The sequence below is a fragment of the Pelmatolapia mariae genome, linkage group LG16_19 (assembly GCF_036321145.2).
Source record: "Pelmatolapia mariae isolate MD_Pm_ZW linkage group LG16_19, Pm_UMD_F_2, whole genome shotgun sequence".
NCBI classification, from domain to species: Eukaryota; Metazoa; Chordata; class Actinopteri; order Cichliformes; family Cichlidae; genus Pelmatolapia; species Pelmatolapia mariae.
The window spans coordinates 33637566-33655349 of NC_086241.1; the positions used below are offsets into that span (position 1 = coordinate 33637566).

Below are 17784 nucleotides of genomic sequence, written 5' to 3' on the forward strand. Positions count from 1 at the left end.
ATCTTATATTCACCAAACCACATATTAATCACGTCTGTCAAGAACTTCTCCAATGCAGCACCACAGTCAAAGTACTTGCAAACAAAGAGGCAATTAAAATGAATGATATGTTGTAGAAATGTTATGCAAAGTTGTGATTCTCTATTATATTTATTTAGTATTATTGTTCTGTTATTATTCTTTTAGTATTTCTCCACTGTTATTCCCTTTTATTCCTGGCATTAAGATGTTCTGTATATACTTGGCAATTGCTAATAAAGTTTTGGGGAAAAAATTTTCCTGTAAATGCAGAGGGGAGGAGAAAACGGCAGCCAAAGTGAAAGTCCTTTCAGCCTCCATTTAGTGTTGAGAGCAGAAAGAGGAAAAGTGGAGCTGAGGCAGGGTGAGTGCTAACGCAAAATTCTTGTTTTTGTGCCTCCTCCAGAGGCTTTGACTTTTACCAACCTGCTATTGGAAAGCAGCTTTAGTTCTGAATAACTTGTCTACTGCAATAAAGTTTCAATAAAAATAATAGTTAAAAAAACCTCTTTTTGCTCCATCTAGCCTGCTGTTTCCTATAGAAAAGTCCTTTAGTCTACCTACAAATGTGAAATGAGGACAGCAAGAACAGTGCAGGCGTTCTGTTTTATGGTGATCTATTAATGCTATAGTACACTAACATTATTGTAAAATCATTTAATATCAAAATCAACGAATAACCATCTAAATATTAACAACTGCACAACATAGTAAGGTAAGACAGAAACAAGTTTAACATACTACTACTACTATTACTATTACTACTACTACTGATAATAATAATAATAATAATAATAATAATAATAATAATAGTGGGAGATACACTACTACTTCTGGGTTAACCCTGGATTTTCTGTTCTTTGACGGTGGTTCACTCATTGTTGCTCCAGAGCAGGTAATGTTCCAGCTCTGAATAAAGATCATTATAAAGACTTTTAACCACCATTAGATAATATCTCTGATGTAGCTGACCCATGAAATGCCCCTTTTAAACTGGTCAGATACTGCCAACACCACCCATTTCCTATGAAAGTGCAGGGAAAACCTTGAGTTAACATACAGGGTTGATGACCAAATTCATCTGACCATTTATCCTGATCACCACATTAGAGCAAGTGAATCCAGATCCAGTTTGCTATTTGTCCTCAACACTTCAAACCAGCACACAGGATGTAAGCAAACGAAAATACTGAACCCTGGTTGAAGCCCAGATTGACTCCCTGTAAAAGGAAAAACAACAACAACAACTCAGGAAACCCAATTCAAGGCGTTCACTTCCGGTTTTCGTTTCGTTTCAGATTCAAACTTAATACTTATTCTTAGTAGCAGTACTACAACACAAAGTTTTCTCATCGTTTATTCTTTTTCTTCTTCTTTTTGAGACCTTTAGCGTGTCCGGTGTTCGAGATTAACTGGAGTCGCGGATCAACTGGTGACGATTAAACAGAAATGCGGTAGACTTGCTTTTCAGGAGTTGCTACCGACAAACAGGGAAATAAACACTGACTATTTCATCTGTGAATAGGAGTAGTGATTTCTAGAACTTTGTGTATAGCTATAATTAGGTATTTATTACCAATGAAGGCCAAAAATAAATACACAACACAATTTCACTTAGTTTAATGGTTTTTTTTGCATGACGCCACAACGAAAAAAGCAAAGTTACAAATGTATTGTGCGTGACACGGGAATAAAAACGTGGTGACAGAGATGTGTGTCTGGTTGTAGTCTATGACACTTGGCTACAGGTGGCAGTAGTTGACTCGACTCCGTTTGAGTGCACACAAACTAAACTGCACACTTTAGTTGTGAACGCTGTGAATCGGAGCAACAAAATGCGGGGGAGTAAAACACGAAGACAACATTTTCCAGATCGTTGACTCTTACCGTCTTGTGAACTGAATCGGTGTGGTGACGTTTGTTTGGCGTTTTCGCGGTCCCCTCGTGCATGAGAATATCACCAGGTAAAGTCGAAACAGTTTTTACTATTTTATTGGTCAAGACCAAAAATGCTGAGATATTCAATTTGTGTTCTCTAGTTGTGAAATGTGTTGGGCTGCGTTGTAGTTATTGTTATTTAACTGAAACGCAGTATTTCAGTTGTCACCACAGGGGTGCACAGTTTCGCCGTGAAGGTACGTGAGCTACGTCATCACGCAACTGACCAAGTGAGCCTTCAAAGAGAGGATGGACTGTGTATCGGTGTTTAAAACTTACGGATATTGTTGACTCAGTCCTCATTTTTCCTTCGAATTCATTGCTGTTGATGCTGCACTGCTCAACATATCCTCACACAACCTCATAAGTGTCACAGATGAAATATTCAGCTGTTATTTCCTGGTTTGTCGGTAGCAGCTCCTGAAAAGCAAGTGTACCACACATGTGTTTGACCGTCGCTCGTTGATCTGGAACGTCCAGGTGTCGTGTCAACCTCACGGTAGTTATCCCCGAGAGAATTTGTTTCCCCTGCGTGGGGAGCACGCACTGGGCTTTCCAAATGACGGACAAATAGTATCCGTCATTCTTGATTTTTAGTTCACAAACAGTTCTTATAATGAATGTCTACCCCTGAAATGTTGGAGGTTTTTATCTTTTTATTCAGTAAAGTTACAGGATAATTATCAGGAAAAATGTCGTTGGTTTGTTGTCCGATAACACATGAGAATAAATGTATCACTTTTTGTTTTAACCCACAAACTGAACGGTAATGTAACGACACTCATTTTTTACCAAAGTAAAACACTATTTCCACTTCTACTTCCACGTCTAATTAGTTGTAATCAATCCGCGCTCCCTGCGCAGCGAGTGTTCCCGACGCAGGGGAAACAAATTCTTTCGGGGATTGAATTGAATCTTTATTTAGAAAAAAAAAGTACAACAACGGAGAAATAAAAAGAGACAAACAAACAAAGCAAAACAAAAGGAAAACAAAGCAACGACAACAACAAAAAGCTTTCATGTTCAAAAAGGAGCAGAAAGAAGCATAAACTTATTTAATCCCACCCCCTTTCCACTACCCAGTAATCAATAGACTACACCTTTTCTTCCTGTTTATGCCCTAACCATCAGAAATACCTCATAACAATTGTGTGTGTGTGTGTATTTAACAACCCCAGTAACACCGCTCCAAAAGGGGTGGTAGCTGATCACTGACTCAGTGACTGGCTTAATGCTGCCATATTTTGCATTTGCACTTTGCTCATAGGTATGTTTGTGTTGCTGGTCAGTTTTAGGTTTAAATGTGGGTGAAAGACTAGTGTTTATGTTTATGATGACGACTAAAAAATAAATAAATAAATTAAAAAATGTAATTAAGTAATTTGAGTTGAAGCCCTCATGATGACCCTATACATTTGCATGAACTGGAGGTTTTTAATCCTGACTACTGGGAGGCACTGATCTGCATTTTTCTCTATTCCAGCTTTGACTTTAAAAGCAAACAATCACCGTTTCAGGTTTGGCTGTACTTTCGCATTTTCACTATAGCTCAGAGAACTGTAGACAACTCACTTCCATTGAGACTAAGACTGCAGCAATAAGCTGGTGACCAAAGCAGTCACATGGAGGGTTTTGTCAGCTGGTCAAGAATACACATTTTCTTACACCGACCTGTGTGACCGCGGGCTTAGTCACGTGATCATAAATGAATACAATAGAATACAATGCCTTTATTGTCACTATACAGATGTACAATGAGATACAGAGAATCTCAGTGCAAACATGGGTGTGTGTGTGTGGGGGGGGGGGGGGTTATATACATATGAACAGTATTTACAGAAAAAGTATAAAAATATGCAAAAATACAATCTGGTAAAAAAAAGGAAATAAATATGTAAATAAATAGTGTTATATACAGTTTGGGTTATTGCACACTGGTGGTTTATAGAGGGAAATCCTTAGAATGGGGGGTGAAACTGTGTCTTCAGTGCATGTGTGAGTTCAGGGTGGTTATGGCTTTGTGCTCATGCACCTGTAGTGCTTCCCCGCGGGAAGCAGGTTGAACAGGTTAAAACCAGGATGGGAACTGTCCTTGATGATGTTTGTGGCATTGCTGAGGCAGCAGAAGGAATAGATGTCCATCAGGGAGGGGAGAGGGCAGCCAATGATCATATGCTGCCTTTACTACACTACAGTCTCGCTTTGTCCAACTCAGTGCAGCTGCCGTACCATGCTGTGATGCAGTATGTCAGCAGGCTCTCAATGGGCGAGCGGTAAAAGGTCAGCAGCAGGTTAGAGTTCAGTTTGTACTTCCTGAGGACCTTCAGGGAGTGCAGCCGCTGTGGGGGAACTGGTGGGCACATGCTCTCCTCACCTTGCCAGGTACTCTGTCTGGACCGGCAGCCTTCCTGGGGTTCACTGACAGGAACACGCGTCTGACATTGTGTTCTGTTACAGTGAGTGGAGCGGTGCAGGAACCAGGTGAGGGTGAGGATGGGAGCAGGGCTGGAGCCAATGAGGGCTGCTGTTGTGGTGTTTCTAAGTGGGCGAAGAAGCCGTTTATTTCCTCTGCCAGCTGCACTCTCAGGTTGGTCACTGTGACTGTCATATATGACAATAATGACATACAAGTTAACGTGATGTTAGTGGTCGTGTGTCTGTAAAACCTCAATAAGGAGTCTCTCTCTCTCTCTGTCCCTCTCTCTTTTTAGTATTGGCACCCCACTTGTGTTTGGAGTAATTTATACTTTTAAGATGATACTTTATTACACTATGTGTTTGTTTGTCATCATCTTCTCTCTCTGTCACTCTCTCACTCACTCTGGTGCATGCTGGGAGTTTGGTGGTGGAATGTCACCGTTGTTGTGTCTTTGCATCAGTGTAGCTTATATCAAAGATGCAGATGTAGGTTAACTCGTGAACCATTAATCACTTTGACTAAACAGATAATAAACAAAAGTATAACTGAAGGGTCCATGCGCAGATCACCAACAAGAAATGCCTTGTGAACAAACTGTGTCTTGATTGTTGGATGTCGGCTGATCAGGTTCTTTGGTTGAACATTCAATATTTGATCAGTATGACGTCTCCAGTGTCCACATCAGACGTCAGTGGTCCACTTCTAGTGACTGTCTAGGTGTCCACTCGTTTCTCGATAATCACGTACTAACACTTGTTGTCCTACATCAAAACTCCTTGGTGTCTTGCTTGAAGGTGTGCTAAATTATTTATTCTGCATCTGCACTTCGCTTTGTAGATTTGGTTGAAGGAGGTCAATATGAGTGCTCAGGTGTCTGATCATAAACAGCATTGCTGATGTTTAATATGTTGTTACATGAACAGAGTTTACGAAGAAAGTTGTCCACGTTGTGTTGCAGAGATGTCCCCTTTTCCTATTGCTTTAATTGAAATTTTAAAGGTTTGTACAAACCTCTCTGCTAACCCATTTGTCACTGGATGATGTGGTGGTGACTGAAAGTGTTTCATGCCATTCTTCTGCATGAAAACACTGAACTCATCAGAACTATACTCTTGGGTGTTACCGCTCACAGTTTGCTCAGGCAGACAATTCCTGGAAATGCTCCTCAAAACAGAAATCGTTGTTCTGCGGTTGTAAATTTCCTGGGTTTGATCTCTGGCCATATTGAGTATTAATCTACTGCTATGAAGAAAATGTAAAATCAACGTGCACTCTCTGCTAGGATGCATGTGGCCATTACCAAGTATATAGGGGCCTGTGAGAGGGCATTCTAAACGTTATAACATCCTGAGCAACCCACATAGCAAGCAGGTCTGGCCCGGATCCAGTATCAAGCAGGCACTGCTGGCTGACGTCTGGCGTGATAAGAGATATGTCATCCAGATATGGGCCAGGCCTGGCATAGATGGCACTGTCTATGCCAGTGGTTCCCAAACTTTTTTTTGCTGGGCCCCCCTTTGTTTTACAAGAAAAATGTTTGCCCCCCCGCCCCCCCGCGCGCACAAACACATCCTCCAACCACACACACCCATATTTTGTTTTCAAACTCCATTGCGGTTTATTTCACACCTCAAACATTTAGTAAACAATTAAGCAAATACAAGTAATCTGCAATAAATTACAGGTAGCAATGAAATAAACTAATGAAATAAATACTAACTATTTTACGCTACGTCCACACCTACACGGGTATTTTTGAAAACGCAGCTGTTTCTTCCACACGTAAACGACGTTTTGAATCGCAGAAAACTGAGATTTTTTTAAAAGTCCTTTTTTGCGTTTATGTGTAGACGAGGAATACAGAGTTCGTCATGCAACGTCAAAGGTATGTGCCTTTTTTCACGTCACGCTGTGCGCCACGTTATTGTTTACATGAGATGAATTGCAGAATGGCAGATAGAGACGAAATACTGTTAATCTGACTATCTGCAGGTTTTACACGCTTACATATACACACGCAGTTACTGTCCCTCCATTTAGAAAGGCAGAGGCGTCACGGTGTGATTATTTTACGTGTAGTTGTTTTTTTTCCTGTGTAATAATATTCAACATTGCTATCAATACATTTTTCAAAAAATGCCTCTCTGTGCAAAATGGGTTCAAAAACATAAACAACTGTGGGATACTGTTTGTCTGTGATTTGAACCAGGGGAACAAATTGTGGCAGGATCAGCCTGATGTTATTTGTATCCCACTGTAACTTTAATGTATAAAGAGCTAACATCTCCAAAATGTCAGGAGTAGTTAGTCATGACAAGAAGTGTTTGTGAGCTAAAAATCAAGAATGTGGGATACTGTTTGTCTGATTTGGACAGCCCAGCGCGTGCTCCCGACGCAGGGAAAACTAATTCTGCAGGGGAGACCTACCTTGGCTCTTGTGCAGGTGAAGCCAAAGGGAAGATATGCTTCACCATATTTTCTAGTCTTTGGCTTAGAATGAAGTTGGTTGCGTTTGTGTGGGCGCCCCGTGCTAGCAGTGTCCAAGCGTTTTTTTGTTTTTTTTTTTCCTTGTCATACCGCGCCCCCCCTGCAATGGCTCCACGCCCCCCCTAGGGGGCGGGCCCCACACTTTGGGAAGCTCTGGTCTATGGCCCGATTGTGGTTTGGTGTATGTGGCCCAGACTCATAGAAAACAGGTCTTCCCTGGATCCGGCATCAAGCTGGCACTTCTGACTGACCGTTGTCATGGCAGGGTGTATGTCAACCAGATGTGGGCCAGGTCTGGCAATGATGGCACTATTTATGTTCCTATTTTCCTATTTTAGTTTGAAGACCCAAATGCCATGTTGTAATACTATACTGCTATGGTAGCCAATGTTTCAAATGCAGGTTTGACAGGTTTGTGAGTGTACATTTTATCCAAAACCTAGTGACGGTTTACTCAGCTTTGCCGGTGGGTGGCTGTAGCTCAGGAGGTAGAGCAGGTCACCTACTGATCGGAAGGTTAGTGGTTCGATCCCTGGCTCCTCCAGTCTGCAGGTCAAGAGTATGAATATAGTTAGGAAGCACTCAGTTTAGAGAGATTGGGTGAATGTGGCATGTTGTATAGAGTCATCCGGGAGAGTAGAAAAGCATTATATAAGAATCTGTCCGTTCACTGTCTGAACGGAGTTTTGTAATGTTACTTTTGCACTATTATATTCTGGCACATGTTGGTATTACATGGCTTGATTAAGGTACACATTAGGCTGACATCTGGGGCCAGAGCTGAAACTGTTCTGGGCCAGCACAGGGCCGGCAGTGTGTCTACGACTGGCCCGTGGCTGCACACAACTTATACATGGCCCACATACCGCAAAGAATGACGGCCCTTTGGTGGCCCAGATCAGGGTTGCCAGAGGTAATCCACACATGGGCCAGCACAGGACCACCAGTGTGTCTGATACTGGCCTTGTGCTGGCCCATGTGTGGGCCACATCTGGCAAACCAGATCTGGGCCACCAAAGGGCCGTCATTCTTTGTGGTATGTGGGCTATGCGTAAGCACATTGTGTGGGTCAGGGAAGTTTTTTGTTTATATCTTCAATCTATTTATCTCTTCCTGGCCACCAAAAATAGCTATGAGCTAAGTTGTTCATTTTCACAGAGCCCAAGTGAGCCTCGTTCAGTCCTTCCAGCACTCTGGAATGAAGTTTTGAGGGCGCTAACACACATGGTCCACAGATGAGAGTTCCTCTGCAAACAGACAGCTGGTCACGTTTGTCAGAAAACTCAGGGAAACTGGGATTTCCATGGGCTGGCCATCCTTGTACAGCCATGCCATAAACTTTCGACAGTGTTGGATCATTTCATGTTTGGCAACTGGTTTACTATTCTTGTATGCAACACTTCTACTGGATCCTGACCTGATGATTTTTTTTCCTCAGTTCTCAACAGTGTTACGTGTGACAAGCCATCGACATTGCTTGGCCCCCTGGAAGATAAGATAAGATAAATCTTTCCACCAGCTATAGACGAGAAGACGTCCTCAATTCGTGCAGGGGGTATTGCACAGATTAATGCTCACTTAGAAATCTATACATATATGCACACCTCTACTTTTTCCTTCCTTGATCATTAGAACGGTAGGTTTAGCCTAGTCACTCCAGTCTACCTTTGAGAGAATACATCTATTTTTGGCATCTATTTCTGCACACAGTGCATATGGCACCAGGGGTGCTTTTTGAAATCTCAGTGTTGCATTACTATCTAGTTCGATTTTTGCCTTTCTGTTTACCAAAGTTTACCAATACCTTTCTGAAGCTCCTGTGCATTAGCATTTAAAAGCAACGATAGTCTGTAGTTAGCACTGCTGTTGGACCTCTTGGGCCTTGTGACAAAGTGGTTAGGCATGAACTCCTTTACCACTTGTCCCTTAACCATATTGAGAATTTATTTCTTTGTTATTTTACAGTCAGCCATAATGCTTTAATTTAGACATTGCTGGTGTAACTTCTCTTAACACACACTATCCTGGGTTTTGTTTGTGGTAGCAGTAGTTACATTCTTTACATCCATGCATGTTTTTTAAAGCAAACACTTCAAATGACCTGATGGTTAGTATTTTCTTCTGTTCACAGGCAAATGTCTGGTAAATTATGTTTCTTTATGTTGCTTTGGTTATACTTACCATGGTGTCCATGTTGTTTATTCAGGTCCTATATTTAAGACAGGTATATGGGAAGGGCCGCCCAGTACTTCCTGTTTATATAGAGTCATGAGGTCAATGATTGCATCATTGGGTGTAACCAAATGGAGGGTTTTTCATTTTGTATAGTATTGTTTATTTTCTTCAAAGTAGCCTTTTGAGTTATATTGTATGCAGTGTTTTACTTTACAAACCATTTAGCTGAGTAAATGAGTTTGTCAATTTCATGCATAATCTTATTCCTGTTCTTTGTTTAGAATTGTATTGTTTAGTCTGACCTATTTGTTTGGTCTGACCTATGGTAGGGACTAACGAGGTCAGGTGTGGGCAAAGTCCTGTATAAAGCAAGTGGGATTTTTGCATACCTATTGATTGTTTTATGGTAAAATGGAGATGCCAGCAATAAAGTATGCTTAAAAGAACTTCAATCGTCTGCTAATGCTATTTACTTATCACCTTCCTTGCTGCTTAAGTTATGCTACACCACAGGCCTGATGAACTGTTGAGAGCTTGAAATGTGAGCCAGTCAAGCTGGATTTTTTGGAACCCCGTACATCCAAGAAGAGCTGGTGCTGCTCTTTGTAGCACTGGTGTGTTTTGTGACAATAGGTCACATCTACCTTAAGTTTACCCTCAGGTGACACCTTTTCAGCTGTGTATGTTTTTAACATGACTGAGGTCTTTTCTAAGGGTATCTTGGAAAACAGTGTGTTGAAGTCAGCCGGAGAAATTCCTGACAAAGCTGAGCCAGCTCCATTTTCAGGTTTACACCAGACTTCTTTTTTGTTATCCGTAATCTTTTCCCGTCCATTTCCGTTATGCTATGAAAATCTAAGCATAATAAGTCATCTTCATCTGTATTTATGCTATCAGAATTTGTTGCATTCTCTTGCAAGTACCTTGCAAGTACACCAATTAACTTGCACTTGTTTTTCTTTGTTCTTGAAACTTATACAGAAACAAAAATCTGAAAATGTTCTCTTTCTACCTGCTCTTTTTATGTGGCCTTGTTTGTGACACTTTCTGCAGGTTTCTGTCCTTAAAAAGATACCAACAGTCATCCGCATCACAGTTTGACACATCAGGGACATTTCTGGTTTTGGATTTATTTAAGGACATTGTAATGCATCTTATTTTTTTTTGGGGGGGGGGGGTTGTAGCTTAGCTACAGTCTCTATTGAAATGGCTATACTTAATGCTTTATCAAAGTCCAGATCCCTATCTGACATTAGCCTTTTTTGTGTGCTTGAACAGTAAATGCCCAATACCAGTCTGTCCCTCTTTAGAGTCAAAATAAAGACAGTTTGTGTAGCTCAGTCACATATTCACATATGCTTTCTTGCTTTGAAATCAGAGTTTTTTTCTTTCTGCTATCACCAGGGGTTTGGGGTTCAACTGGTTTTGAAAAATCTAAACATTTTTGTTGAATTTCTTGCTGGAGAACTAGAGACCACTTAAAAATATACATATAACAAACCTGGTTTCTTGCAAGAAACATATAAAGAAATGAGGGCTGAGTCAAAACTGCAAAATACTGTTCATTAATTTCTGCAGGGATATTTTTGTACCAGCAAGAACTAAACTGCTTTCTCAATATTAGTAAACCCTTCCTTATCAGTAAGATCAAGTAACTCCTCACCCAAAACATTACATTGTAAGGTATAAAATGTATTTAGTTTGTATTCCATTTGTTATGTTCAGTATCACTCTACAAAGTATGTCAGTCTAGCAACTACCAGACCTCGCTGCACACAGAAGACAAGAAAAAAAGCCCAAACTGAGCTGGCCTGGTCCCCACTGCCCAGAACAATATACAGGCTCACACATGATATTTTAACTCAGATGCGACTATAATTAAACCTCACAGGGTGCACGTGTCAGGTGCACACAGACACACACAGGTGACAGATTCATTTTGGTTTTTTTGGTTTTTTTTAATTGACATTTAGGAATCATTGTACAATACCATCAACTTCAGCAATTTGTTACTAGATATATTTTTCCTTTTTTCTGTTTTTAAACAACTAAAATATCCATACAAAAGGAATGAAAGAAGAAAAAAAAGAAAGGAAAAAGAAGCAAAACAGAAAGAAAGAAAGAAAAAATAAATAAATAAAAATACAAAAAAAAAAAAAAAAAGCATGTAGGGAGTGAGTTTTTGTTTCCATTAATATAACTATTATATATCCTCTAGTCTTCTAATAGTTAACACAGTCAAAATCAAAAACTGGCCTGCGATTTTTTTATATAGTCCATCCATTTCTTCCATCGTGATACAAACAGGTCCCTCTTGTAGTTCACATCTGCTGTCATTTTCTCCATCCTGTAAATGTCCATTGTGATGTCCATCCACATGTTCATATTTGGGCTCTCAGAAGAAAGCCATTTTTTTGTGATGGCTTTTTTGCCTGCTGCCAGTAAAATATTAAACATCGTTCTTTGTCCATCCTTCTGGGATAACAGATTCATTTTGAAACCATTTGAACAGTGTACCATTCTTCCAAGTACGACACTAAGACACAGCAGTCAAAATGTAGACTACAATAATCTGCACACAACTGTCCAGAGCCCATCCAAACAGGAATATTTCACTCAGCCACAAAGCCAAATTTTACACAGACCATCAAGAACCCTTTTTTCCAACAAAGGCAGGACTGTGAAATTATTGCTTAGTTATAAAGTTAAACTGCTTGGCGTCAGCTCACAATAAGCCACAGTGTTCCCATCATCTCGGTTCAGGTTATAAAACTCCAGCACTGATGTCCAGAGTGTTCAGTGTCTGTGAGGACATTCATCACATGTGTGTGTGTGAGAGTCTCTGTTGCGTCATGATTATTGATAACCATGTTTTTAATCACCAGTTGGAGAATGACACTAGGATGAAGCCAACATTGTGACAGTTGTGTTCCTGTGTTGGCCTTGATCTGATCCACTTCTGCTGTGCTCCTCTTATGATATAGTAGGTAACCAAAAAAACAGAATAAAAAAACTGAAGAACCCCTGCACCCCTACTCCCCACAGCCTTGATTGCAAATTAGGCAACTCCATCTCTGGGATAGTAGTGAGCAATGTTGGGGCCCCACAAGTGATCAGTACTGTGATCATACAACTATTGTGGCATATATAAGGAATGGGCAGGAAGGGTAATGTAGGAATCTGATTGGAGCCTTCTGTGACTGGAGTGGAAATAACTCCCTGATTTTGAACACAGAAGGTGACGAGGGAGATGACTTTGGATTTCTGTGGATCTGAACTCCCCCTCCAGCCTGTCAGTATCTGGGTGGATTACACGGACATGGTGTAATGAATATCTAGTGGTCCATCTTGATGACAGACTGGATTAGTCAGCTCACAGATGTCTTACTACCTTCACCCCCATCTGGTGATTAGTGATGGGAAGTTCAGGTCTTTTCAGAGAGCCGGCTCTTGTGGCACAGCTCCTAAAGGACAGCTGGCTCTTTTCCCAAATGGCTCTTAATTTATTATCATTCGTAGCTTCATATTTTAGCCTTACTTGGCAAATATGAATGCTTTGTGTGCTGATAAACTTTTTTGCATTTAGTGTTTTAATGAGAAGCCTTATAATTTTAATTTTGTCTGTTTGTTCTGATACCAAAGCAGGCATTCTTACTTTTGTTTAATATTTTTATCAAACTTTTAATAATTTAACACAACAACAAAATACTACAAACAAATCCACAGAACAGAAATAGAACCAAACTCAACAGCCAAACAGTCTGTCGTCAGTGCAGGTTGACATTCAGAAAAATCAGATGCCTCAGCTCGGATGGGCTGATGCGGTTTCTCCTCTTAGTTAGTATCTGCTTCTTCTTTAAACTGCAGTCAGATGCTGCTTTGCATACGGGTGTCAGTCATATATACGTGTTTCTGTGAGGCTCTCCTCCTCACCACTGTCTACCGTCTCACTCACTGACTGAGGGGTAGTGATCCTGAAATATCAATACTTTCATTACCAGTGTTGCAGGATCAATTCCCATATGAAAATATCTGTCTAATTTGGTTAAACTTTTTTAATTTCTAATCTTTTGATTTTTAATCGTAAATATGACATACAGACAAAAGTAAACTCTGCAATTAGTGGGATAATCGGCACCCTGTTAATAGGAACTAAAATGGCCTTCCGTCTCTCATTTATGTCCCTGCTGCAGCTCCGCAGGAGTGTGAGCCAATGAGAAACCCGAGGCACAAAACATTAGACCACAATTTCAGCATAGAAATTGATGTGTGCGATGTATGTGGGAAGGCAGTTAAATAATGTGGCAACACAACAAACCTTGTTAAAAAAAGTGGGGACCCGGCTCTCACTCGATGGGAGTTGGCTCTTCTGATTCACTACAGAGCTGATGCTTCTGCTCATGACACATCACTACTGGTCATGGCAGATAGCCGCCCCTCCCTGAGCGAGGCTCTGACGGAGGTTTCTTCTTGTTAAAAGGAAGTTTTTTTCCTTCTCACTGTCGTCAAGTGCTGGCTCATAGGAAATGTTTAATTGTTGGGGTTTTCTGTGTATTCTTGTAGAATATAAAATATAGCACACCTTCAAATGATTGTTGTTTGATTTGGTGCAATTGTATATTAAACTGAAAAGAGCAGGCCCTTCCTCAGGAGAGGTACCTCTATGAACGTATGTGATGAGATGCTGTTTTTATTTTAGATATCAGGTAGGATATAGTGGTAGTGTACGCATTAAGAGCATACAGCAGGTCCAGTGCTGTGTTTTCCTGTTGGGACAGGTGACATAGTGGTTGGTAATGTTCTTTCTATTTAGATGTGGTTAAAATCAACAACCCAAACAGCCCTGAAATGCTCAGCTAGCAGGCATTCTACCATGAAGTGTCTAACTAAAGGTAAAACAACAACAACAAGACTTTCTTTAACAAGTAACACAACCCAACAACTATCAGCAGTGCCTAGAGGACTTTTGTGTTCAGTTAATATACCTTTCATTTGAATTATTTTTCATGCATTCTAGATGTATTTTCTATTTTTATATTTAATATATACACCCACACAAAATGAGTACTCTTTGTGTAGTCACATTTGTGTCACATCTGCTGTCCTATCTAGCAGCATCTATATTTAACATCAAATTGTGATATTTCGCCCTGCCCATCGTGTTCTCTTTAACACTGGTTGCTTCACATTTCCTGTCAAGAGGGCGGAGTTTTGCCATCCACATAGTGTTCAGTGTAACTGTCAGCCACCCATCAGAGCTGAATCTTCCTGCTTCTGGTAAGTTGCGCTTTTTCAAGAAATTGTTTCTGTTTGAAAATAGATTTTTACCTCTAATGAGTCATGTCACATTCTGTTGTCTCTTCTTACATTAAAAAAGCAAGTTTATTGTACAAGAACAAAATGAACTTTATAGTTTATATCATCAGTGAAAAACGGAGACAACACCTTAGAGAACCAGACTAATGTAATGCAGCCACACAACTGCTTTGTGACACTTAAAGTTATAATAAGCAGCGTGCGGAAGAGAAGCTTCTGTTTTTGGGGGGGAAGTTGACTGCCTGACATTTTTCTGAGAAAGGGTTGCACAGTTTTTTAACCGGGTTTCTGTGTCAGTGTTGTATTAAGTGGAGTTAATACAAAGCTGTATCATCACCCCCTCCTGTTTTCTGCATCATATGTCACCTTCACAAAGGAACTATCTGATTATTTCTTGTGCCTGATGATAGATACATGCACACAGGAAGAGCAGCAGTTAAGTCGTAGCCTCCACATATCTGAATGTCATTTAAGTGAAAACACATGAAGCTACATTTGCTGCAACTAGTAACAACTAATTCCACTGTGGCATCTTTGACCATAACATAGGAATGTTATGATCACCGTATCTTCTGAGCCAAGAAGTGACTATATTGAAGTAATTACATTTAACATTTTTACTAAACAGAATCATGTTTGTTGTTAACAGGTTGGAACTTTTCTCCAGCTCTTTAAACACAACAACAGCAACAACACAGGAAGAAAGAAAGTCACAACAAAACACTTTAGTAGTTCCACGTTAAATTACAGATTAAGAGCAGTTCATATCAGTATCAGTGCCTTAAAATCCGTCTCATCAGTCACCTGCAGAGTTAGAGTAGAATCTTCTCGAATAAAAAAGCGGTTAACACAGGGTGAGCAATAAAGTTCTGTTCACGGAAGTGCATTGTAATGTATGCTCATGATCAAGTTTCTTTTTCTTCTGCTCATGTTATAATCTAATATAATATGAGCTTTTCATGTTGTGTGTGTGTGTGTGTGTGTGTGTGTGTGTGTGTGGTGCATACACTTTCAGTCAAGTTGTTTAATTAGCACACAGTAGGGCTAGGGCCAGATGATGCTGCATCAAGCACTGGATTGAACTGAATTTTAAACTGTAAACACAAAGTGTTGTGTCTGTGTTGAATTAAGTCAAATGATAATTTGAGGCCTTTTGTGTCAGACTAAAATGATGCTCTATAAGGGTTTAGAAAAAGTCTCACGCACCACCTCAGTCTCTTCAACCTCTGTCTCATTTGTCTCATTTGATAAGGTATTTTTAGGCTGGTGGAGTCAGTCATTTATAGACACATACGAGAGAAATGCTTCCTTCTTTCTCATGAGCACTTTTTCAGAAAGCGGAAATGCACTGATGAACTAACACTTCACTCTTCCCTTTACCTTTTATGGCGTGGAATACTGACACATTTCGCAAAACTGGGTGGTTTGTGGTTGAGTACAGGAAACCTTTGCATTGGGTATTATATTTGTTAGCTCTGAAAGTTGGGTGTGTTACACATGTCAGCATGGTCTTTAATGTAGTCTTGTGAGTTAATGCTGCTGTAAGGACACTTATAAAATGTTTCTTCTTGTTACAGCAGTTACACGAATGGTTAGCTGAATATTTGTGTATGTGTTTTGTATAGTTTTATCTTGATAAGCCGTTTTAAATCAATGTTGTCAAACTGTACACATGAGCAAATCCTCGCAGCAGCTTGCCAAGATGTACTACAGCTACAGACCTGAAGGTGGTGCTGTTGTCTGTGCTGCTTGTAGCATTCAGAGCTCTTCTGTTCAGATGCTTGTAGGACAAAGGAAAGGTTCATCAGCAATTAAGGTTTATTTATCAGAATCCGAACACTTTAATAATCCCTAAAGAAATTATGTGGGTTACAGTTGGTCCAAGAACCAATTAAATAATACAATATATTACAGAGTTTACAAAGTATAAGAGAACCTATTTGGAAATAATAAGAGATATTTGGGGCGTGAGCAAATTCATGAGGAAGTATTTTATAGGATCTTCTTAGTTTTGTAGTTGTCCTGTGTCTCTGCCTTTATGAAAATTCTGCAATTTTAAATCAGCTGACTGTCTTTTTCCAGCAGAACATGGATCGGTGTATGCCATTACTTATTCTCCTGCTGATGGGCAGACATGGTAAAGCATAAATACTACATTACAATATTTATTCACAAATTTATAAACCTTATCAACCTTTACCTTTTACTTAATGTGATGTTTAATAAAATGACTGCATGTGTAAAATGTACGTTTGAGCGTTTTATGATTTTGAGGTTGTCAATGACTCTGTAAACATGATATACATGATAAACTTTTGGGGGTTTCTTTCCAGGGCTGTGCCAACAAGAGGAAGTTTGCTCAAAGTCACTGATCAACTCCTGTGATGACTGTATAAAATCTGGGCCATACTGTGCATGGTGCCAAACACTGGTGAGAAAGAACGTTTATGTAAAATCTAAATACTGTCTCTGTTTTAGTGGTAACGTCAGCGTTTTATCTACAATGAAAAGCTGTCCTCTAATCCACTGCTGAGCCTGTGGTAGCATGTCAGTTATTACCTGTTATACCATTAAAATACATATGTAGAAATACACACTGGTGTGTTTCACCTCAGTCGCAGCCGAGTTCAGTTTCAATCCACACAATAGACCCTCAAGTTTTCTAATTAGTTGACGTTTTTTCCATTCTGTCCAACACCATGTGCTGCTTCACACTTCCTACAACCAAGTTTGATTTTGCTTCTCAGGTGATCGTAGGTTCAAATCCAGAACTTGGTGTAAGACTGAGCCACTACCAGTACATTAGGTCAGCTACCTGTTACTCTTACTATGATGGCACGTTTTGTTACTTGGGTGACTATTAGATATTGGATATTTCTGCACCAGAGATGGAGTGCATCAAATTCAGACTACACTGTGTAATCACTAATTCCACTAATTTTAAGTCCAGTGTCATGCTCTTCCTGGTCCTGCCGTTATACCAGCAGATCAACAATGTAACACACCACAGTTTTCCAGACCCTCTTCAGGCTTCATGTGCTTGAAAAGTTCTGGTTTTGAGGTAATCCAAGATGATAGTTAAAGATATAGTAAGACAGTGTAAAGTGTGTAATTGAATTTGGGTACTTAATGGTGGAATCTACCAGAACCCCATGTTGGCATCAAGTTCACACAACACCTTTGTTCTGCTGGTATGCACAGTTTACAGCGCACATACTCTTTCAAATCAGATAGATCCTCACACAAACCTAGCTTTTTGTTGTCTTTGTTAGACACAACCACCATGCCCACACACATGGCTGATAGCACCCAGGTTTTCCATTGTTCTAGAGGTTTTCCTTAACCCTTCCCAGCAGTGTAAACCTCGTGAAAACTTTTGGAAAAATGGCATATCCCATTTAAAAAACAATCTTACAATTATCATACTTCAC

At 40.0% G+C, this 17784-nt stretch overlaps 1 protein-coding gene across 7 annotated transcripts in view; it reads left to right on the forward strand.

Moving 5' to 3' along the window:
* Positions 1-325: 325 nt before the first annotated feature.
* itgb2 (integrin, beta 2) overlaps positions 326-17784 on the forward strand; it is a 43322-nt gene continuing 25863 nt past the window's right edge. The window contains exons 1-5 of one of the 7 annotated variants that reach the window (XM_063498538.2): positions 326-382; positions 4414-4543; positions 14238-14314; positions 16436-16490; positions 16687-16784. In XM_063498538.2, coding sequence (XP_063354608.1) covers positions 16442-16490; positions 16687-16784 — 147 coding nt within the window. In that variant the 5' untranslated portion in view covers positions 326-382; positions 4414-4543; positions 14238-14314; positions 16436-16441. Of the gene's footprint in view, positions 383-1829; positions 1983-4321; positions 4339-4413; positions 4544-14237; positions 14315-16435; positions 16491-16686; positions 16785-17784 lie in introns of those variants that run through there. The other 6 variants (XM_065472098.1, XM_063498540.2, XM_063498537.1 and 3 more) reach the window with 6 other exon arrangements.